The 23,848-nt window shown below is 44.0% G+C and overlaps 2 protein-coding genes across 2 annotated transcripts in view; both read right to left on the reverse strand.

Annotated features, from left to right (window-relative positions):
* Window positions 1-1,806: 1,806 nt before the first annotated feature.
* Window positions 1,807-7,617, reverse strand: PEX19 (peroxisomal biogenesis factor 19). The gene is made up of 8 exons (XM_019649788.1): window positions 7,523-7,617; window positions 5,982-6,091; window positions 5,407-5,572; window positions 4,846-4,931; window positions 4,460-4,621; window positions 3,465-3,641; window positions 3,181-3,225; window positions 1,807-3,037 (listed from the first exon to the last, which is right to left on the reverse strand). The coding sequence occupies exons 1-8, from the start codon at window positions 7,590-7,592 to the stop codon at window positions 2,954-2,956; spliced, it is 900 nt and encodes a 299-aa protein (XP_019505333.1). The 5' UTR covers window positions 7,593-7,617; the 3' UTR covers window positions 1,807-2,953.
* Window positions 7,618-10,062: 2,445 nt separating this feature from the next.
* The window catches only part of COPA (coat protein complex I subunit alpha), a 56,646-nt gene continuing 42,860 nt past the window's right edge, over window positions 10,063-23,848 (reverse strand). Inside the window, exons 13-30 of the mRNA XM_019649613.1 lie at window positions 23,425-23,510; window positions 23,171-23,309; window positions 22,090-22,163; window positions 21,410-21,498; window positions 20,452-20,641; window positions 20,252-20,347; window positions 19,024-19,112; window positions 18,763-18,886; window positions 16,947-17,036; window positions 16,659-16,768; window positions 16,194-16,271; window positions 15,959-16,027; window positions 14,456-14,592; window positions 13,994-14,180; window positions 13,792-13,902; window positions 13,299-13,460; window positions 12,293-12,487; window positions 10,063-12,040 (exon numbers count right to left, since the gene is read on the reverse strand). Of these exons, the coding sequence (XP_019505158.1) occupies window positions 11,981-12,040; window positions 12,293-12,487; window positions 13,299-13,460; window positions 13,792-13,902; window positions 13,994-14,180; window positions 14,456-14,592; window positions 15,959-16,027; window positions 16,194-16,271; window positions 16,659-16,768; window positions 16,947-17,036; window positions 18,763-18,886; window positions 19,024-19,112; window positions 20,252-20,347; window positions 20,452-20,641; window positions 21,410-21,498; window positions 22,090-22,163; window positions 23,171-23,309; window positions 23,425-23,510 (2,086 nt within the window). The 3' untranslated portion in view covers window positions 10,063-11,980. The remainder of the gene's footprint in view (window positions 12,041-12,292; window positions 12,488-13,298; window positions 13,461-13,791; window positions 13,903-13,993; window positions 14,181-14,455; window positions 14,593-15,958; window positions 16,028-16,193; window positions 16,272-16,658; window positions 16,769-16,946; window positions 17,037-18,762; window positions 18,887-19,023; window positions 19,113-20,251; window positions 20,348-20,451; window positions 20,642-21,409; window positions 21,499-22,089; window positions 22,164-23,170; window positions 23,310-23,424; window positions 23,511-23,848) is intronic.

Here is a 23,848-nt window from a genome sequence, read left to right on the forward strand (position 1 = left end):
CAGTCTTAGTTGCGGGTGGGCATAGCCCACCATCAAACAGGCAGTCTTGTTGTTAGGAGCAAGTGCTCTCACCAGCTGAGCCATCCCTGTTGGCAGCTCAGCTTGGGCGCAGTGTCCCTGGCCCATGTGGGAATTGAACTGGTGGCCCTGTTGCTCAGAGCTCGCACTCTTAAGCCAACTTTTAATCTACTAAGCCAGCCGGCTGGCCCTGAATTTGATTCTTAATTCATGAAACCATATAAACAACTACAAATTTGTTTTCTAACATAAAGAATTTTGGGAAAACGAAGCATCTCCTTTAAAGTTTGAGATCAGCGTAAACGCTTCACATATACCTTAAACTTAAGTTTTGTAATGGTTATTTCTAAGCAGCCGAAAAAGCTAGAAAAATACTAGAGATGTCTTTACAGTGACACATTCTTGCTGAAGAAAAAAAGCTCAGTAGAGACTAGCCTCACCTAGGAGAGACCTATAAAGAAATGAATGTTTGGCTGATGGAACCACAGAGAGACTGAGGAGGGCCCCAGAGCAGAGCTACTCAAAGGTGGTTTGAAGACTTGTACTAGTCTGTGAACAGTTTTTTTTGTTTGTTTGTTTTTACCAGTCTGCTATATGATGAATTAGAAACAGAGTTTAGAAACTTTCTAGCATTTTGACATCGCTGTGATATCCAAGTGCATGATCAATGGACTTATTTTGATGAATGGAGTCTGGTCAGTTTGGGTATTGTCAACTTGTGGGGTGGGGAGCATACACTGTGAACTGCACACTTGTCACGGGCAACAGGAACACATATTGGTGCACAAAGAACTGCATATTTACGAGACCAAACCCTGGCCCTTTACCACAGGCAGTTTGAGAAGCATGGCTCCATCCTTCCACAAGTCCTAGAATAATTCAAATAGTCTTTGGAACGGAGTAACCCGAGGTCAATCTGTTCATGTTCAATCAAAATAAAGTGAAAATAAATGGCTTGAGAACAAAACGAAAGTGGACTAGGGCATCTATTTAGATTCTTGGAGTAAGCCCTGGCCAACCCAGCAAAACTGAGACTTTGTAAATGAAAACTGGCAGGACAGCAGGCGGACAGTTGAAGGGGCAGGATTTGTTCTTCCCTCCTGCCTCTTTATCCTCATCCAGCTTTTGGCAGGAGCTATAAGGAGAGAATTTCGGCCATTCATGCCCGAAATCACCACCACAAGTCTGCCTATACTTTCCCTATCTCCTGCAGAGTAAAGGAGTCTCCGGTTCAGACCTGGCTCTTTCATACTGAGGAGGAACAGTAGCCAGATCTTCCCCCAAAGCCTGAGGTCTCAAGAACATTTTCTTCCTTGCCAATACCATAGAACATGTGAGGTCTTAAGGGGTGCAAAGCCTTATCCCAGGGGAAAGTGACATGTCAGGAGCTCAAAGTGATTCAGGTGATGAATGTGAATTTGCTCTGATAGTTATTTTCTGAGTGCTGAACCAGGACAGCTAGCTGGTCTGACCAGGATCCCCATCAACACACGGCAGCCAAGGTCCATAGATCCACTGGCTTCCACAGGTCAGCTCAAAGAAAAATCATTCAGAAAACATGTTAACATATTACTAACATTAATAAAAATTATGTGAAATGTTAAAATCAACAGAAATTAATGGGCTTCACAGGTTAAAATACTCAGAGGAAATGAGGACAGAAGGCCGTTGAGTGTCCTTTGCCAAATGAGGTACAGACTGAGCTGGGGAAGCGAGATGGTGGTGGAAGCCAGTGCTGCAATGTTATGTAGAACTAGTCCGCTAACATTACTCACACGGCAGCTTACAGAAACTGAGGAAGATGAGCAAGAGACCTGGATGAAAAACAGGCCACACTCCTCACTCGGAATATTTATTAGTCAGGAAAAAGAACCCAGGCTGCACCCCACCCCCTTTCCCAAACTATCTCCCTGAATCAGGGGACAGGATTTAAAGGAGAGATGTCTCAAATAGGCCAGAATGAAGACTGGTCATTCGTTTTCTTGACTTGACACTATAATTGTATGTGTTTACCAGGGAGCGAGCCAGTGAGAGTAGTGGATGGACTAGATGAGGGGGAAACAGGATGGGCCCTGCTTTGTCACAGTTTGGGTTTGGAGACGGGCTAGAATAAACAGGTATTTTTAAAAGAAGGGAGATAAGAGAGGTAAAGGGCAAAGGAATCCAGGGCTGGGTTCACCCGGATTACATAGCGTGGTGGGAAGAACCAGGGCAGTGACTTGAGTTCTCAGGCTGCACAGGGAGCTGAGGACTCAGCACCTGGAGAGAAGGGAATCCCAGGGCTTCTCTTTCAATCCTACTGTGTTTAGATGCAAACACCCTACTATTTAAACTTGCCTATAGCAAAACAGTGAGGCAGGGACAAATTTGAAGTGATACCCTACTTCCTTTCCTTTCAGAGAATTCAGAAAGGTCTGTCTGAAGGTAAGTGGGCATAGTGACAGACCTATAACTCCAGTCTAGGCCGTTTCTCCCCATTCATTCCCGAAGACCCTGCACAAAAGAACTTTAGAAATACAGAGTCCCAGGACTCTGTCTCTGCTCCCCAGGTCCAAAAGAAGGGAGCAGAGACAAGGCACAAAGGCCCTGGGTACAAAGGCCCTGGGTACACCAGTGTGGCCAGAGAGAACATTACTTTGGGAGACAGAAGAAGATGCATGCCCCAAAAGAGATGCCTTCCTCCACCTGATAGGTACTCAGGCCTTTGCTAGCAGCAGAAACCATTACTGAAAGGGCTCACAGAAATGGCCCGCAGAACAGGTCTTATTCCTAGAAAGACAGAGAAAAAGCCTCAGGTGGTATGGCACAATCTTGATGACAGAGGGCAGTGGGCTGATCACTCCTGTAGACGGCACTCCTGCCTCAGTTCCCAGTGGTTCTGCTGACTCCAGATGTTCCCAGATGGCTGGGAATCAGGGAGGAAACGTGTTGTGTTTCACATGATCAGACACTGTTCGCCATTGGCACCTGGTGGACCCGACAGATTAAGGGCATCCAAATCAAAGTTGAGGCCAGGAGGCTGGAGAAGAGATGAAGGGACTCAGGTTGAAGCACCTAAAGGTCCATCCCCAGGAGCCACAATTAGCACCTGAGGTGGGATCACTAAAGGTTAAAGAACTCTGAAAACTTGGACACAGATTAAAATCTAGAAGATATACTCACCATCTCCCCAGCCAGCTCTTTTGGAGGATGGCCCAAATCCTGTAGCTGGAAAATAAGGGAACAGAAACATGAGACAGAGAAAATCCCAAAAGACAATAAAGCAGCACAAAAAAAGGAATCTGAGCCATGGAGGCTCTGCTTTCTCCCGAGGACTGTGCTATGTGGCCTCTGTGGTGCTCCCTCCGTCACCTGGGTTTAGCAGTGTGGCCTCCTTTCCAGATGCCCCCTCTGCCAAACACCCAAGCAGACAGCACCAGCAGGCAGAACACAGAAGGAGGCCTTACCTGCTGCATAAGATCCAGCACTGTCTCAAAACGAGCCTTCTGAGTGGCCTCACTGTCTGCGGGGGTCTCTGCTTCAAACTGCTCACATATCTTGCCCATGACACTGTGTTGTTCCTGATATTTTTCAAACTGCTCTGGAGGTAGAGATTCCCGGTGACTCTGTAACCATTCTGGATACTAAGGAAAGAGAAAATGGGTGGGGAAGAACTAAGTGAACAGTGGATAAGGAATGACAATAAAATATGAAGGACAATAAAGTATGAAGGGGAAGGATGTACAGAAGGAAAATGCTAAATAAGCTAGTTCAGCATGGGAAGTAGCACTGACTGCAACCAGATCACCTGGCTATGCTAGCATTTATGGTCACCAGAAGATGTCAAACTTCTTCGGTGAAGGGCCAGATAGTAAGTATTTTAGACTTTAAGAGCTACATATGGACTCTGTAACATTCTGTTGTGTTTGCTTGTTTTGATTTTATAACCTTTAAAAATTTAAAAACTTTTCTTAGCTTAAGGGTTGGATTTGGTATACCCAGACCCTGGTCTACTGACTCCTGGTCTACACTATTCATTTCACATTTAATCACATGTTGCTCTATGTCACTGAAAAGCTTCTATTCCTATATTTTATCTCTTTAGTAAAACTATTATATAAGCTCTTTGACAGCAGGAAGCTTCATTTAAATTACTCAGTGAAACCTTAGAGAAATTAACAAAGTTAGAAATGCAAGAAGGGGTTGATCAGATAATGAAACAGTATGAAAACAGTTTATAGAAAACTAGAGCTGAAGGATTTCTCCTTCTACCTTATATTTCCTCAGTGTGGTAGCTTTATTCTCTTATAGACACAACTCTTTTCCAATTCTCTCCACTCCAAATAAATAAACAAAAAGAGAAAAACAGATGGACTTGGGTACTCTATCTCTGCAGGCTCTAAGCAGACAAATTAGCCCACAGGAAAGCAAGGAAGGAAAGCAGAAACAAAAGTTCACACACCTTTTCTGTGATCTCCCTCAGTGATGGGTACAGCACATCCTTGGACAGTAGGTTCTGCATGATACTTTGCATGATGGGGAGGATGTTCCCTTCCCCATCCCCTTCATCCATGCCCAGCCCTTCCATGGCCTTGGTCAACTCCTCTTCTGACATGCCTGAGTTCTAAAAAGGACGAGAGAGAGGTGAGCAAGTACATTGCCTTCTTGGGATGCCTACTACCCTTTCAGGTGGGAAAGAACTATTTAAACTTGCCTGTAGCAAAAGAGTGAGGCAGAGACAGACTTGAGATGATACCCAAGAGACTCTGTCTTTGAGAATGTGCTGGTGAAGTGTCTGGGAGTGGGCCCCTTGTGGTCCCATACTTGCCCCCTCCCCCCGATCCTCACCTGCAGATCAGTGGCATTTTTGGCTAGTCCACTTAGTGTCTCCTTTAGGCAAGAAGTGAATTCTTGTTGGGAAGTTGCATCACTGCCTAAGACAGATCAAAAAAGTCAAGGTCATTTAGGATTTTAACTTACCTAGGCTGACCTGGTTACCAGCTTGGATGTGGAGCATTTACTAGTGAGTCACAGCACTCCAAATCTTTGAATGCATTATGGTTATCTTTATAATCATTTGCACAAATCTACATGGACTGTGTCAGTTTGTTCTCCATGACGACATATTCTATAACACTGCTACCATTTAAATGATCAGGTTTCAATAATTATTACTTTACTTCAATAATTATTACTTCGCTTCAATAATTATTACTTCCTATTACTTTCCCCTTATCTCACCCCTTTCATTAAGCAGGTTCCCATCCTTCCTCCCATCTCCTTGCCCCACCCCATGGCAGTGGTATCACGACTGCCATCAACTTCACTAAGAATTCTGGGGTTCTCAAGCAATGATGATTTAAGAAGAGGTTTGTTCAGATATTTCCAGTTGTCGGGCACCCCCCTCACCCACTCTCCCAGCAGCCTCTGAGAGCTTTTGGAACTGCTCCACCAGGTGGGGCTCTTCCTCAGCCAGCTCCTTCATTGCCTTCTCGAACTCTGCCGTGGCTTGGGAAGCCAGCTCGCTGTCGAACAGCTCCTGGAAAAACTTCTCTTGGGAGGCGAAGAGGGCATCCTGCAGGGAGGAGTGGCTAAAATGCATCTCTTACTTGGCACGGCACTGCCCCTCGTCTCTGACAGAAGCCACAGGCAGAGGCTCTGAGAAATGCGGTGTCTCCCTCCTACCCACCTTCACTGGACATTCTAACTGCCTCTCTTAATGAGGACAGCAAGAAGGTATCTGTCAGTATACAGTGGCATTCCCAAACTAACCAGTTAAATCTCCTTTCTCAAGGAACTTCCTTGAGCTCCCTCGCCTCCACTTCAAGTCCCTGTTTCACAAGGACTGAGGCCTGCAAGAGCACTCAGCAATGTGAGGCAAGGCACCCTCCCCTCACTCCCCTCTGGCCCACTGGGGCCTGCCCCACCTCTGCTCAGAGCTGCATGCCATCCCCTCCCCTCCCTTAAGTGGGTGGAATTGATACTTTGGCAGTGTCTCCTGGCGATCTCTTCTGGGGCCCCGAAGCATCAGGGGCTGCGGTGGTAGGAGGGGGTGCTGGGGAGGGTTTGGCCTTATCGAAATCACCAAGAGCACCTTCAGAGACAAGAGACATGGTATGTGTGTTGGGGACAGATGACGATGGACGGCTGAGGGGTTTCTGGGCAAGGCATTGAGAGAACCATTTTTCACACTGCCCACTTTCCGGACATTTTTATTTTTCTGGGTGTCCCTCTCCTGGCCCACCCCTCAGTAAGCCTCCCACTCCCCCCATTACCTAGTTTATTATGATCAAAGGGGAAGAAACATCTTAAAGTGGAACAGGCATCTCTCTCAGAGCTGGGAGGAGAGGGCTAAAAGAAGTTCTGCAGACATCTCCACCTACACAGTGCATTCCCTGCCGCACGTGAATGATTCCCTAGGAATCCCATACAAATATCCAACAGGAGCAGAGAACACAAATGTCCTTAGTACCCTGAACTCACTGTGGATGCCTGAAGGGAAATCATTGGCAAGAAAGCAGAAGCCACGGATGTCCCACCCAGCCTCCCATGGATCTTGATACAACTACAAACTGAGGCACGACTCCACACTGCACTTCAGAGAAGGGCATGCAGCTCTCTTTTCTTATCCTTCAAGGTAGCCCGCCCTGTGCACTGCTCCTCGAGTTAGTTCCCTCTGGCCCCGTCTCTGCAGATAACTGTGAGCCAATTCACACAGAATCACTTGGCACTATTCACCGTTTCTGTTGTACTTCCACCTGCCCACGTCTCTGTGACTGGGCAAGAGACAAAAAGCATTCACCTCTGCCCTGAAAGGCCTGTGTCCTCGCTACCATTCTGCTTGCCAAGCCTGGGGGAAGGGCACTGGGCCCACTCTGGGCAAGAAACCAAGAGGAGTGGAGGGCAGGGCTCAGGAAGAAAAGAACATACACCCTCTTTCAGCAGGGTGAACTGTCTTCCCTTGAGACCTTCTCATCCTCTATTTGTCAAAATAATGGGAAGGAGTCGGCTTCAGCTCTGACCTGATGAAGGATCTGGGAAGGGGTCTTGCTGAGAGAAAGGCGAAAGCACTGCGGGGAAGGAAAGGGTCTTTCGTGTTAAGGATAGGGCAGTGCACAGAAGGGCGAGCTACGGGCTTGTTAAGAGGCAATGGAAGCAATCTGCGAGTGTCTGGTTCGCTGCCCACCGAGGAACGAATGAAGTTCGACTTCAAGAACTTAACTAAAGTAAGGGGAGAGGGCTCTGGAGCCGGATCGTGAAACGCAGTCCCCTGGGTTACTGTTTCCCCTCCGGCAGAGAGATCAACGGTTTGGGCTCTCAGAGGCCCAACGAGAACTCCCCAGCTCCCGCCGCGGAGGAAGAAGAGGGGGACCCAGAAATCTTCGGTATTGCAGTCAGACCCTCCGCCCCCGTCCAACCTTTGGACAGCCTTCCCCGCTCCGCCCCAAATATCTCAGATTCACTTAACCCCCTGAATGGGTCCTCCCACCCGCCCTCCTCGGGCCTTTCCATTACGGGCTCTTACTTTCCAGAAGCTCCTCCAATTCCCTATCCGCTCCGGCCCCGACCCCACAGTCCTCCTCCGCGGCCGCCATCTTGCTACCTCCGACTCGCCGTAGGAGGCGGGACTCCGCAGAGTCCCGCGCCCCACCCATTCCGTCTCTGCGACCAATGCTAATTTGGGGCGGTACGGAGCCGCCATTTTTAAAGGGACAGGCAGCTTTTTATTTGGGGTTTTTGGGTGTGTGTTTTTTTTTTCCCCTTTCGCCAGGAATCATTTAACAGGGAAACGTACTGTTATCGTTTGATAGGTTTCTTACTGGCCTGGCCTCCTTTCATTCAGTTTCCCGGATTATCCAGAGAAGTCGCTCTTCCATTATTTCTTTCAACACTTGACTCTTCTGACATACTTATATTTTACTTATTTATATTGCTTATTGCCCCCCCCCCCCCCCCCGAATTTCAGCACCATGATGGCAAGGATTTTCATCCTGTGGCTTCGCTGCTGTATTCTCAGCCCCTAGGCTAGGGCCTAAAACTCAGTAGGCACTCATTGGCCATTCTTTGTTGCCCCAGACCCTTATGAAGCACATTTCTCCGCGGGACCTAATGGACATCGCTCGTTTCCTAGTCTCCGTTTGAACTGTTAGATTAAAGGACACAGGGCCAGGAAGTTAGTTAGGCCTGGTTGAATCAATTCAGGCAGGAAATGAGGCTCTGGGACCTGAGACTGAGCAAGAGGGCAATTTGAATGGAGTAGTAATAGACCTGCCTTCCCTGATCCATCTCCTTTTCTCTGTACAGAGCCCAACCTCCCATGGAGTGAAGTTGGGGAGGCTCACATAGAGACAACTCTAGACATCCCTTTCTTCCTTTGGGATTGTTCTCCTATTCAGATCTGTCATAATACATAAACTGTTTCAGACACAAATCTATTTTAGCACTTAGAGGGCATCTACTGTTGTTTAAGACCTGGTGCTGCACACAGTGGAGGATAGAGATAAATCAGGACCAGCCCTTGCTGACAAAATTAGGCTGGAGGTAGGGCTGCACATACACACAGTAAGAATGGCACAAGGTAAGTGTCTTAAAAGAGCTAAGGGTAAAGTGCTATAAAGTTTAAAAGGGAGACATCACATCAAAATGAAAAAAGTCACTTCATGGCTTTCATCCTTAGCTTTCCAAATACACACCTGAATACTGTGTCAAGCACAAGATTAGGTACTTTCTCTTTCCTTTACAGATAGGGCACCGACTTGTAAAATCATACCCGTGCAAAAAATACTGTATTCTTCTAAGCACAAGTAGTATGACTTGGGAGAACACATTTTTGAACTGGGAGTCCCAACTCTGTCAATAAATTACTTTGTTCAAAACCCTTCACCACTCTAGGCCTCAGATTACAAATATGTAACAATCAAGTTGGGACTCCAAGGTCCTTTTCAATACTAAACTTCTATAATCTAATCCGCTGATTAACCTTCCTCCCCATCACTTGTAACAATTTATTACAGGCTAACTTTCTCATTCAACTCCAAACTGCTTACATGTGTATCCCTGATATAACTGTAGTTATATCAAGCGCATGTTTAAAAATAAGGCATTTCTACTGGCTTTTCATTAACGTGGTTATATAACCATGTTAAAGAAAATAGACGGTAATTGAGAAGATGGAGTTGAAAACAAGTATGGGTCTTTTCCATTATTATTTTTTTAATAATGTTTTGTGAAGTGAAAATTACATAAAGTTCAAATGTCAGTGTCCATCAATAGTTTATTTATTTATTTATTGAGGAACAGCCATGGTCATTGGTTACATATTGCTTTCATGCTACAGTGGCATAGTGGACTCTTTTAGGAAGAGCGCAGCTCACAGTGGCCCATGCGGGTATCGAACCAGCAACCTTGGTGTCATCAGCACCACGCTCTAACCAACTGAGTTAACCGGTCACCACTCCTTTTGCATTATTTCTTAAACTTGCTTCTGCTTTTAGGCCGGCCGAGTGGCTCACTGGTTAAGAGTTGGCTTGGGAGTGCAAGCTCTGAGCAGCAGTGTCACCAGTTCAGATCCCACATGGGCCAGTGATGCTGCACTCTCTACAGCTAAAATGGTGAACAACAGCTCGACCTGGAGCTGGGCTGCTGTGAATCGCCTGCGATTGCGTAGACTGCAGAGGGCTGCCGTAAACTACCGTGAGTAGCCGGCAGCCAGCGTGAGTTGCTGGCAGCCAGCAAGAGCTGCCGTGAGCCGCTATCCAATAGCCGGCAACTGATCTGCCTCAGCCGGGAAGATCACAATACCAACATGGTCCAGTGAAGCAACATCCTCAACTAGACTGAAAAGCAAAAGGACAGCAACTTGTCTGTTCCCCTCCCCCATTTTCCCAATAAAATCTTTAAACAAAAAACAAAGTAAAACTTGCTTCTGCTTTTGTTTTTACTATTGATACTCCTAACACTTCATTTCAGGATTGACTCACCTCATGCCTTTCTAATGTATAGCGAATACTGTTGCAAAACAGTAATTTACAGCATTTAAAAAATATCACTCTCTCACTAAAGACATAATGGCTTTCCACTGTTTATTGACCGACTTCAAATTCTTGCCTGGTATTCACAATTATTTCACATATATCCATTTCATTTCCCCAATTCCATAAGCTTCAAGAGGCATAGACTGCACACTTTTTTCATATCCTTGAGTTCAGAATGTTTATATTTGTATGCAAAGTTAATTTTGTAATTTAATTTTTAAACTTACAAAATTTTCTTTTGCCAAAATTTATCACCAATTTGCCTGTTTACAGAAAGAATGCTTATAACTTGAGAAAATGTTATCAAAGTAGTATGCAAGTTTTTGAGAAGACAGGCTCAGTTTAAGGATACTATGTTTAGAAAGCAACTCTTAAAGCAAACTCTTAAAAAAAAGCAAAAATTAATAAAGGCCTGCACTCTTTGACGCAGGAATTCCATTTCTAGTTTATCTCCCACCTGTATAATGTATGTTCAAGTTATTCATTACAGCATTGTTGTAATAGCCAAAGAAAGACTGGAAATAATCCAAATATCCATCAAGAAGGCAACTTACATAAATTATAGTAAATAATACATGGTACACTATGTATAGAAGTAAAAAAAAGTGACACTTTCTAATACACTGATATAAAAAAAATCTCTAAAATATGTTAACTGAAAACAATGCAAAATCATTAAATAGCATGCTTCTACTTATGCATGACGGGGATAGGAAGAAACATATTCACATCTGCTTGTATATACATAAAAATCTCTGGAAGGATAAGGAAGCTAACAACATTGGTTACTTGTTTTGGAGAAGGTGACAGGAATTATGTGGCTGAGGAAAGGGATGGGAGGAAGACGTCACAGAATAGCTTTTTATATTTACTGATTTTTGAATTATATGAGTATACTATTTATTGAAAACATGAATTTAAAATGAAAAAGCATGTATTTTAATCATAGGCACAGCATGTCACTCTAGACTTAGCACATGACAAGCAAAATACTGTATTGTTAATATAATCATTGTAGTAAATACAACGTATTTATTACTAATTAATCTGACATAAAACATCTACAACAGTTAAGGGTGCTCAATAAATATTGGTTATAATTAACAATAGGGGGAAAGATGCAGTCAGTAATGAAATAGGGGAGCTACTTGCTTTCTACCATTCTCATAGCAGCTTAATATATCCTATGGAAAAAAAAATTTTAACAATGGGTATTCATTACTTTGTAATTAAAAATAATTATTGAAGGAAAGATATCTGCTTTGGTGGAACAGCCGCAAGGAGTAAGTAGAAACATGAGAGAGTGTCCAGGAAACAAATCGCAAGCCACAAATTCTTGTAGAAATTTATTTAGTGTGAGAAACAAAAAATAAGAACAATGGTTATACAGAGCAAATCAATAAAGTGATGTGCATTTTTTAAAAAAAACAAAGTTCCTTCTCAGACTAAGTTTCTGAGCACACAGAGGGTACCTGCCTGGGAGATTAAAATCAGGGATAACTAAGAGTTTGCTGTGATTGAGTACAAGATGCTATCTTATTTATTATATCCCACTCCTTTCTAGCAAAAAGGATAAAAAGGTGGTGAAGAGGAAAAGGATAAATATTGAAGGAATTTACTAAACAAATGTTCACCAATAAGTTTTCATTTGTTTCTTGAGAGTTAAGCTGGGAAGGCAAGTTCAACTGTGACTACAAGGGTAGTGACCTTGAGAGAATGAAAGGTCCTAAAAGGCAAAAAAATAAAGAAGAAAAAAAAGTCAAGTTTAGACATTTGATTAGCTACAGAAAAAGAGAAAAGGACACTACATTTTAGGGTGGGGAGAGCTAAATGTCAATTTGAAAGGTAGGTAAGGAACAGGGAGTTACAACGACACAGAGACTTATTAATTCTCTGGGGTGGTGGGAGGTGGGTAATATGGTTATTGACCCTATACACACAAAGGGGCCTTAGCGAAACTGCAGAGGACTAATCCTTAAACCAATCACATCTTTGCCAATCTCTGTCACCTGTGGAAGAGGAAAAAAGAAAGTTAGGGGTTTGTGAGGGTAAGAAGCCTAGAAAGCTTACTCCCTCCAGTCCTCAATAAGCACACTAGAGTGCTTTGTTATTGTTTGTTACTGATTGGTAAAGAGCAGTGGGGAGAAGCTCTAGCTTGCTCCAGTATCACTTCTCTAAGAGCTAGGGGCAAATACAGGACAAAAAGGACCAACATGCTTCTTTCTCATTCCCCTTCCCTCAACATTCTGCACAGTACTTACTGTAGTGACCCTGCAGATTTGACCCTTGAACTCCGGGCAATAGCAGGCTCCACTGAGTGGACATTTCTCTACTGGCTTTCCACGGTAAATGGGCCGATAAGATGCAGCACAGATATCAAAAGGGTTGTGCATGTCATAATTGAGCTGGTAGACATCTGTGGGGTTTTTCTCACAGGCAGACAGGATTTTGCGGGTCTAAAGATGGGAGGGAAGAAATATTTTATTGAAGAGGACTGAAAGCTACACACAAGTCAAATGATCTTATCTTCATGGGTTAGCAGTCTCTTTGATGCAGGACGCAACTGTACTAAAGAATACAGAATGTGTCCTTCGTCCAGGACACACACGAAGGGGTAACAACCCCCATTCCTCTGGTATCAAGCCTTCCCCTTCTCAATACCAAAGAGGCTCCATGGATCTGACCCATACTTCTTCGCCATGTCTGAAAGGGTTAGAACTGGCTTCCATTGCCCAAGAAGAATGCTTTTGGAGAGCACAAGTAATGGAAAATGTGGTAATAATATGTGGAAATTAGTTAGTGGTGGTAAAATGGGAGATCTGGAGCTTAAGGGCAGACATGGGGTATTTTCAGGTGCAGTCTCACACTGGCGTCATGTCTGAATAAATTATCACTGTGTTAACCCAAAAATAATTCCTAGCATGGTTTTTCAGGATGCTCTTAATATAAGCCCCAGTTAAGATCGTCAGCCAGACATGACTGTTTGAATAAATGTAGATTTTTGTACATGAATAAATGAATAAATGTAGATTGTTGGAGCAAAAGTTAATAAAAGACCTGGTCTTATTTTTGGGGAAACATGGTAGTTCAGTTTTCAGGAACAAAAGGAGGCACCCACGCCAGTAAGAAAACAGAGGGTGGCATTCTGTTGGCTCTTTCAGTTGAATGTCACTCAGTGCTTTGTTTCACAGACAAGGGCCTTGGTCTTCTACTCCCTCCTTGTGAGAGCAGATCTGGCTCCCTTATGCTACTGAAGGTCCTATCTACCTGTTGAGCCACCTCTGGCTTGGGTCCGAGTTCTAACAGGCGTCGAGCAAAGGTGGCAGCTGTCTTAAAGTTCTTGAGTTTAAAGAAGAGATTGAGGGCTGTCCGCAACACCAGAATCATGTGCACAGGCTGCAGGTTTGAGTGGGTGAAGTAGGCTGCCATCTGGTGGACAGAAAGAGGAACACATGCCAGGCAGATGCCACGGCTGAGATAGGTCATTCATAGCTGCTACACATGCATTAAAAACAAAACAAAATGAAACAACAGAAAAATAGGACTGGCTATAAAGCAGAAAACTCTTCTGCTTCCTAGTAATGCAGGGCTGATGAGATGAGGAAGAAGGGTGGAGAAATACATTCTCTTCTCAAAGAAACGGGACCAAATTTCTCTTACTCCCCAGATTGAGATCTGGGTTTGGAATTAAAGAATTCAGACGTAAAGGAGGATGAAAGGGAGGACACCTCCGTACTGCTCAGAGGTCCAGAGATCTTACCTCACAGATGCGCTTCTGCTGTTCCAGAGTCTCTTTGGGAAGCTTCTTCCTTTCTATCTCCATGGACAAACCCACAATGTACTCACGGCAAATGGTGATGAGCTGCTGGGCCTGGGCAGAGAGGCAAAGGAAGGTCATGATACACATGAAAAAAAGTGGGGGTGCTCATGACTAGGACAAGCGGCTAGACCTCTCCTCTAACCTCTGCAATCTCCTGTTTATTGTCCACAACAAGGAGTGGTACACTGAGTAAAATGGAACGGAATTTTTCCACAGCCTCCTCAAACTTGCCAACTGTGGTGAGCTGGTAGCACAGCTGCAACCGTTGGATGAGGTCATTAAGCTTCAGGCCCACAGCTGGTACACTATTCTTCAGCCCTGCATCCTTCCTAGAAAGGGAGAAGTTGGAAGAAGACAGGATAATCAGGAGCCCACTAGGACTCAACTTTTTTTTCTGGCAACATGATCACAATCACCCTATTATCAAAGTAGCTAGGGAATAGGTTGCAGAAAGTGTAAATCAAACCTCACAGAGTATCAAGCCAAAGACCTTTTTCTACTAGGAAACGTCAGCTCTGGGACAATTGTGACTGTCCCTGAGGCTACAACATGAAATATCTACCCCAAGTTGAAACAGATAGAAGCCAGGAGCAAAGGGCCTTACCAATTGCGATTAGGGTAGCCATACATGGAGGGTAGGCAGGGCAGAGCCTGATAGGTGGTACGACCTCGGGCGTAGGTCTGTAGGAACAACTGCTTGTAGGGACTAAACTGGGTTACCCCCACTTGGTCGTGAAGAAGCTGGAATACAGGAGAAAAAGAGACATAGGGGCGGCCGGGTGGCTCAGTTGGTTAGAGTGCGTGCTCTGAGCAACAGGGTTGCTGGTTCAATTCCCACATTGGTCAGTGAGCTGTGCCCTCCGCAACTAGATTGAAGACAACGATGAGCTGAGCTGCCAGTGGGCAGACAGATGGCTCTGTTGGTTGGAGCGCGTGCTCTTAACAACAAGGTTGCCAGTTCGACTCCTGCATGGGATGGTGGGCTGCGGCCTCCGCAACTAGAGTGAAAACGGCAACTGGACTTGGAACTGAGCTGCGCCCTCCACAACTAAGATTGAAAGGACAACAACTTGACTTGGAGCTGATGGATCCAGGAAAAACACTGTTCCCCAATAAAGTTAAAAAAAAAGAGAGAGAGACATAGGATTTTGGTCCTCCCACTTAAAAACTTGTTGATCTTGGGCAAGGTACTTAACTTCTCTGTACTTGTTTCCTCATCAGTAAATTATACTTAATTATAGAATCTACTTCATTTACTAATACCTATAAAGCACTTAGGATAGTGCCTGGCACATAGTCAACAGTGAATAAACGTTAGTCGTTGTCGTTGCAGTTGTTATTACTGCCATTATAACACATGGCTTAGTGTTCAAAACATACTTGTTCATGAGGGATGTTGATTTCACTGAAGTGAGCCAGAAATCAGGCTATAAAATGAGTGGAAGATGGCTGGAAGTATTCACCTTAGGAGATTATGGAGCCAAATGGAAAGCAGGTAAGAGGGAGGCCTTATGAGGCAAGTTTCCTCAGTCAAGACTAAGGGCTTCCATGATAAATACATGCCTCTGCTCTTGTCGGTGGGAAATCTCCATTTGGTTAAGATGAGTCAACCATCTCCCTGGGACCCTGGGCCATACATGCTCAACAAAAACCAAAGTAGGGCCGGCCGAGTGGCGCGTTGGTTAAGAGCTGGCTTGGGATGCCAGCTTTAAGAAGCAGGGCCCTGGTTCGGATCCCACATGAGGGCCAGTGACACTGCGCCCTCTACAGCTAAGACGGTGAACAACAGCTCGACCTGGAGCTGGGCTGCCGTGAGTAGCCGGTGACAGCATAAGCTGCAGCCCCTGCTGCAGTGGACTGCCATATGCTACCGTGAGTGGCTGGCAACCAGTGTGAGCAGCCAAGAGCTGCTATAAGCGGCCATCCAGAAGTCAGCGACCGATCTGCCTCAGCTGGGAAGAGCGCAATGATAGTACCAACATGGGCCAGTGAAACGTCCTCCACAACTAGACTGAAGAACAAAAGGACAGCAACTTGTCTGTTCCCCTCCCCCAATTCCCCAATAAAATCTTAAAAAAAAAAAATCCAAAGTAACTTTAATACTTACCCTCATGGCGGTTTCAAAAGAGCCTGACAGGATGTGATCAACTGAAAGCTGAGAGTTATTGCACCAGATCTAACAAAAAACAGAAAACCCAAGCCAAGTGAAGTCTTGCTGTTTCTCTTCCCAAACTATTCTACGCTGTATCTATAGTAGAAAAGTATCAGTACTCCTTACACATTAATCAAGTATAGCCAGCTCAGAAACATTCATCCCCACAGGGCTGTGTTTCCCTGCTTACCTGAGTTGGGCTGGTTCCCTTGGTGGGGGGCACAAAGAACCCATCCTCAGCCCCACCAGCTGCCCCAGGAGGTATATCCTAGGAGAAAAACAAAACGTTGAGTCATTTTTAGCCATTTAAGCACTTAGTCCTGATAAATCTAAACAGAGCCCTTTACCTCATTCCCAGCCTCTATCAGGGAAGAGGGGTGGCAGAGGCAGAAGACCCTCAAAATAGGAGCAGCTTCACCAGTAACAAAATGATACTCCAAAAGTTGCTGACAAAAAAGCTTGCTGCCTTTCATAAGCTGCCACTGGCACAACCCTGATTATCTCATTCTTCTTGCTTTCAAATGGGAGACAAGCATCAGATTAGGAGGGTTTAGACCCCCTCCCTTTTGAGGACCTCAGGACAGGGGTGGAGAGAGGTGATAAGGCCACTGGCTTCCACAGGGAGAAATGGAGAGAACCTTAGAATTCCACATACCAGCTCAGGAGGGAGCTCCAGATCTTCTTCCACATCCCAGCCACCTCCTTCTTCCTGTCCCTTCCCAACAGCATCATCCCCTAAACCTTCTGCAGCCTCCACAAACCCATCTGTAAGAAAAATCCAGGCTCAAAAGACATCCTCATAGTGACAAAATCTTAGCCAAAGAGAAGCAAAGTGTTGAGACCCTTTTGGTCCCATGGCTTGGTACCCTACAAAACTGCCCACAGCCCAGTCCCAACCCAGGGGGCCCATCTGCCCAGACCAATCCTAGTCCAGCATCCTAACCTTCATCCAGCTGCAGCTCTGCATCCTCTCCCCAGCCCTCAGTACCAACAGTGTCAATGTCAATGTCAGCAGCCAGTGCTCCTCCCTTCCCTATAGAAGGAAGGGACAAAAAGGGGTTGGTTATATAGCCCGGCAAGTCTGAGATATGACCTCGCAGGCAAGTTGCACTCTTTCAAAAGCAGGTGCCAAGGTTCTGTCCACTTATTGTTTATTATTTATTTTTGTAATATATATGTGATGCTAACTTTCAGTAGGTTTCACAGAGAGAGTGAATAGAAAAGAGATGGAAACAACTGGCCTTCCTGCTACCAAAAACTGCCTCTTAAACCATTTTTTACTCATCAGCCTTTGGCTAGGAACTCTTAGAATTTCTTGCTGAGATCTTGGCTATGTTATCACCACTACAGTGTGTACAGGGCATGAGGACACAGCGTAGGTAACAGCAGTGGAGGAAGGAGCAGAGCTGGGCACAAAATGCCTAAGGGTCTATTTAGGCTCTAAGTCAAAAGAAATGACTTAGTAGACATATCCAAGAAGACAGCAGGAGGATAAAGGTGGGTATGGTGGCACATATCTGCAGGTATCCACAGAATCTGAGGTAGATGAATTTGTACCTTTAACATTGTATGTCATGAGTGATAAAATATTGAATGGATAGGATAACTAAATACATGGTGTGATCAAAAACTACAGTGAATGCTGCTGCCAAGTGCCATCCAATGAAAAGGCAGGGATCTACAATAAGGAGAGCGGGACGTCGAACCTTAATAACAGTGTATGACAAATTTCAACTCGTTCGATGCAGTCAGTCGGGTGTGAGCTACAGTTGAGAGAAGGTGTGTTTTAAAGTGTGCCATAAATCATGGATCACGAACAACACATTAACATGAAATGGGCAAACGGTTTCATCGTCCAGCACGACAATGCTCCATGTCACACATCGCCTCTGGTACAGAAATTTCTGTAAAATAAAAACATCACTGCACCTCGAGGGGTTAAAAAGTATAACTGTTGCACTGTGTTGTACAGCTGAAACTAATTCTAAAAAATGTGTATTCACAATAAAAAATAATTTAAAAAACATCACTGAGCCAGGCTGGCCGAGCAGCTTGGTTGGTTAACAGCTCGCTCAAGAGTGCGAGCTCTGAGCAACAGGGTTGCCGGTTTGACTCCGGGTGTGAGCTGAGCTGCCGCTGAGCTGCCTGCTAACAGGTGGCAGGATGGCTCAGCTAAAAAAACAAAAAACAAACATCACTGTGTGTCCTCATCCACCTTATTCACCGGATCTGGCACTGTGCAACGTCTGGCTCTTCCCCAAAGTCAAAATGATTCAGAACATCAAGGCAGCCATGACAGTGCAACTAAAGACACTCACAAAAGAAGACTTCCAGGACTGCTTCAGAAAGTGGCAACAATGATGAGATAAGTGTGTGTGAAGCAAGGAAGAGTATTTTGAGGGGAATTAATGGTAATGTCTTTTACTGTAATACATTTATTTTAATTTAAACATTCACCGTATTTTTTGTTCATACCTCATATATGATAAAACCTAAGGAAATACACCAAAATGTTAGAGGCATGGACTAAGAGACATCTCTCTTTTTTCCCACCAGTTTTCCAAATGTTAAGGATCTCATAATGCTTTTATTTAGATTTTAAAAGACTGCATCATAACTTTGGCATCTGAGTGCTCCATGAGGCTTCTTCATACAGAAAAAAGGACAGATGACAAGGTCAGAAGAGCCAGTGGTACTCTCTGGGGCAGCTCTTCACAAAACAAACAACAGAAATGCTATGGGAGAAGTGGGCACCTTACCCTTGCTGGCAATGGAGCCTTCAAAGAACCCTTTGGATACAGTCAATAAGGGCCAATTGGTATCCAATGGCATGATAGGTGCAGGTGGCTGGAGCAGCTTGGCGTTAGGGTCAATGTCTGGGATCTGAAAGGTAGAAGAAAGTTAAAAGAAAACAGCTCTCAGGAATCACGTAGGTGGGAGTGACATTTGCAGGCTTTAACTGTCCCTAGATCTCAGAGTTAATCCTATAATCAGAGACACTCATGTAAGTAAAGACTCACTGTCTCCTTCTCTGGGTCAAATGTCTCCTTCAGGCTCTCAGCTTCTTCATCTAAGCCATGGGTAGCTGCTGTGAGATAGGCCAGTGACTCTGTAGAGAAAACAGACTTTGTGGTATAGTACATTTCCAAGTGAATACTGCTGTGGTAGGCAGGCTCCAAGATGTCCCCTCAGTGATCCCTGCCTCCAGGTATTCAAGTCCTTGCATAATCTCCTCTCCTTAAGTGTGGGCTGGACTTGTTGACTCACTTCTAATGAACAGAACAGGGCAGAAATGAGATGTCATATTCTGAGATTAGCATACAAAGTTCGTAGCTGCCACCTTGGGTACCCTCTCTTGCTCTAAGGGAAACCAGCTGTCATGTCGTGAACTGCACAATGGAAAAGGCTACATGGCAGAAATTGGTCATCTCCCCGCCAACAGCAGCGAGGACCTGAGGACTTCCCACAGACATATAATGAGCACGGAAGCAGATCCTGCCCCAGTTGAGCCTTGAGATGTCTGCAGCATTGGTCAACACTTCGATTACAGCCTCTTGAGAGACACTGTGCCAGAGGCACCCAGGTAAGCCATGCTGCAAACTGAGATAGTCAATGTTTGTTGTTTTAAACTAAGTTTTGGGGCAATTTGTTACACAGCAATAGATAACTAATACAGTTGCTTATCCTTGAGATCTATCATCAGTGTTGGTGAGAACCTTGAAATCAACCTTGACTACTCTTTCTCACATCCCACATCCAGTCTTTCAATAAATCATGTTGATTCTACCCTTATATACTGAATTGGACCATTGCTCGCTCCTTCACTGCTAGCACTTTGGTCCAAACACGTCTTTTACCTTTCTTGCTCCCTAATGTATCTCAAATGCCAGTATAATGTTTGGTATATAGTGGCTTCTCAAAAAATATCTCTTGAATATATAAACACATAAACAAACAAACATACAAACAAATAAATAAATAAATAAGTGAAACCTCCAGGACCCTTTAAAACCTCTTGTCTCCTCCATGACTATTAACTATTTTCACAAGAGCACTTGGCCAGACTGAATATCCTGGCTGTACCTTTGTTTGGCTTTAAAGAAAGTCTTCTGAGCATGGTAGGAATATATTTTCTCTTCTGAAAAAATGCACAATGAAGGCAAATCCCTCGCCACTATACATGAATAACTCACCATGAAGAGAAGATACTTCTAAGGCCCCAGGCAGCTGGTGAGTCTGGGTACTTACTCTGCCCACAGTTCTTTAGGATCCGCACCCGTTCTGACACATCGCCCAGGTACAGGGCATTTTGATAATGGCCACTCATGTCCTTTCGGATCTCAGCTACACCAAGTCAATAAAAGACATCAAGTTAGGTCTTCTCTCTTAAGTTTTCTCTCTCTTCTATTTGCCCTCCTCCTTCCCATCCTTAGTTTCTGGGGCCTCACCAATCTTCATCATCTTGCGAAGTTTCTCTAAGTTGCCAGTGATAAGGTACAGAAAGGAAAGCTTGTCAAAGTTTTTGGTGCGCTGATAACACATTTCCACAATCTGGTGGTTCCCCTGTAGTAAAGCCACTTCTCCCAGCTTTTCCCAGCAGTTCTTGTCATCCAGTGCTTTGGCAGCTTCCAGAGCAATCTAAAGAATCCCCCGAGTCAGAGTTAACAAGTTGGAGGATACTGGCTTCAAACCAGGGACCACAGTCAAAGTACTTGCCTCTAAATAAATCTCCCAAGGAACTCTGTATACTTGCAATCATACCTTTCAAACTAATTGTACTGAAAATCCTATCAACAAACAGGATCCCTTTGGATCCATGGACAGAAGAATCACATCACATTATCCTCAGAAATTTATTTTTACAACAAAATTATCTCAAAGTAGCTGCTGATTCCATGGGCCAATTCTTTCTTAGCTACCTTATTTCCTACTTGCTAAGTTTGAAGATCCATAGGGACTTTGGGAAAGGCAGAAGAAATAACAAAAGAATGAAGTTCAGAACTAGAAAGTCAATGTTCCTAAGCCCTCTCCCTATTTAAAATAATGCCCGTGGACTCTAGGCCCCAACATTTAATAAGTACTTCACCTAAGCAGCCAGTCAGCAAGTAAAATCTCAAGGAAGTAAGGAGATTTTTCAAATTCCATGTTATCTTGCTCCTATTCTAGAAATCACTCGATTCAGACTAAGCACGACAACAGTACAAATGCTGTGGCAGAAGCAGACAGGAAAAAGTAGAGATGGGCAAACAGCAACAGAAAGATGGCTCTACCTGACAACTAAAAAGTCCCAAATTCTACTATACTAGCTAAGAAAGCAAGCCCAGAATAATAATGCATTCTCAATGCCACCCTGACCCTCTTACCTTCTCTACAATGATATGGGGCTTGTAAACACATTTCTCTCACCTCAATGTTTCCACACTCCAGTGCAAGACTAAAGCGAGTTTTCTCATCCTTGACAAAATGCAGTGCCACTTCAGGATAGCCCTTCTNTACTGGAAGGAGCATTAGCAAGACTCAAATCTATTCTGAGAAGGTTTTGTCAGCACGTACTAATAGTAAGGACATCAACAAGAGATGGTGTTGATGGAAGATGTAGGCAGGGGTCTCAGCTGGATCCTGGGATCCCTGGTGGAATGTTGGGCTGTTAACAGCTTCATCTTTTTGACATGCAAAAGGAAGCAAATGGGAACTGGATGTGGATGGGAGAGCATAAATCCCTAGCCCCAGGATGAGACATTGCAAGATTGGAACCACATTTTTAAATAAATGAAATTACCAGGGTGAAAGTCATATCAGCAGACAATAAACTAGGATAACATGCTGAGATGAAAGAGTAAATGAAGAATCTCTAATAACCAAATTATAAAATATATATATATATATCTAGCTGGAGTAATAAAATGGAAGAGGAACATGAATATTTCACACCATAGTCGCCTCTGATGCAATTGTCAGCAGCGCCTGCCACAGACCTGAGTGATGTGGCCACAGCCTGGGGATGGAATGTGAAAAATTCAAAGAGGAGTGATAATGCAGGGGAGGAGAGCTGGAAACAGAGTTGGATGGACAAAGAGAACACGTACCATCAGGATTCTGGGAGTCAGCATCCTTGGGGATAGTATACAAGTCATAGGTACTATTCTCTAAATTGCTGGCTCTCTGTAGAAGGGAGAAATTAAACTGTTAGTGAGAGGCATCCAAGATACCAGTTTATTCTGACAGAGCAAACAGTACAGTTACACAGGCAACAACATGAAACTAGACTTTTCTCGCCCTTCACCCAGATGGCATCTGAATGTGTCCACAGCTAAAACTTATAGGGCTTGTTGCCAAACAACTCAGCATTCCTGTCTCTTTATGTTTTTATCCTCCAAAGATGCAGATACTATTTGAATATAAGCAAGGATTGCTCTCTATTCCACAAATTAACAGACTAAGACCCCAATATTACAGTGCCCCACCTGAGTAAACTCATCAACTTAGAAATCAGTTTGAAGAAAGGAAAAAAAAAAGACATCAAAGAAAAGACATTTAAGAAAATCGTCAGGAAGAAAATATGGGACTGTTAGGTATTGAAAAAGGACTGGGATTAGACACTACAAGTCATATGGGGGAAAACAGTTTTTTCAGTCTTTTTTAACTTGGCAACCAGGACTNTGAACAAAATATGAAATAATATACTCAATATGATTTCATTGATATGACATGCAAAACCAGCAAAATTAAATCATACTTTTTAAAGACACATGCTGCGTGGTAAAATTGCAAAGAAAAGCAAGGAAGAAATTACTAGAAAGTCGGAATAATGTTATCTTTGGGTGGGGGACAAGAGGGGGTTGTGATCAATAATGACCACATGGCAAAGGGCTCCTGGGATGTCAAAACTGTTCTATTTCTTGACCTGGGTAGCAATTATATATGTTCACTATATAACTATTTGTTATTTTATATATATATGTATATGTGATTTTCTACATTTGTGCTATATTTCACAATTTTAAAAGAGTTGAAAAAAGAATATTCTGATGCCCCTAGCACACATGTGCTAGACAAAGCTTTTCCATGAAGAAAGTTCAAGGAGGACTTCAGTTACATCTCTTGAGACAGGACAGTGATTTCAAGAAGCCACCTTCTCCCATTACGTATCTCAGATAATTAACTTACCCAGTGGTGACAGCATATTTGATGTGGTTGCTTGTGGTATAGATAAATACCCCACTCTCATCCCAGGCCCCACTCTTGACACGAATGTTCTCATGAATGTTACATAGAGCCTCCAGTTTGCGGTTACAGATCACAATGGCTGTAAGAGGCAAAGGGCATGAGTGCTCTGCTGGACAGGGTGAGTGAAGTAGACTGGCAGGGATGGGGAGGGAGGGACTGGTCTCCAAATCAGGGTGGATACAATGAAGACTTACCATGTTTGGCCAGTAGTGCTACATGGGACATGTCTGCTGACCAGATGACATATTTCACTTTGGAAATCTTCACAGATGCCAGAGTTCTGGGACAGAGAGAGAAGGGCAAACATGAGTAGACTTGATTCCCTTGTCCCACCTACCTCCTTCTCAACTCTAAATTAATGTAAACTCCAATTTCTTAAAATATCAAATAAACATTCTCTGTAGCACAGTGACAAACATTTGGTCACACTGTACGCTTCCCCCTTCCTCAACTTCCTGGCCTTATTACCAAGTATTATTAGGGATTTGTGTATGTCTATTTTCACAACTGGACTATAGCTCCTATAAGTACAGAAACTGTTATTTTTCATTCCTGTGTCCCTATCATTCTGTCCCAAGAGCATTCGTTGTTTAGGAAAGTGATCTAAAAACAAATAAG

The sequence above is a fragment of the Hipposideros armiger genome, unplaced genomic scaffold (genome assembly GCF_001890085.2).
Source record: "Hipposideros armiger isolate ML-2016 unplaced genomic scaffold, ASM189008v1 scaffold_134, whole genome shotgun sequence".
Lineage (NCBI taxonomy): Eukaryota > Metazoa > Chordata > Mammalia > Chiroptera > Hipposideridae > Hipposideros > Hipposideros armiger.

What these genes read in the sequence shown, in the direction of transcription:
- PEX19 (XM_019649788.1), bottom strand. Translation starts at nt 7,592, where the DNA reads ATGGCGGCCGCGGAGGAGGACTGTGGGGTCGGGGCCGGAGCGGATAGG. An exon ending in CGCCAGGAGACACTGCCAAA is followed by an intron (nt 5,573 to 5,981) that starts GTATCAATTCCA and finishes TCCTCCCTGCAG; the next exon opens with GATGCCCTCTTCGCCTCCCA. An exon ending in TGCTGGATCTTATGCAGCAG is followed by an intron (nt 3,226 to 3,464) that starts GTAAGGCCTCCT and finishes CTTATTTTCCAG; the next exon opens with CTACAGGATTTGGGCCATCC.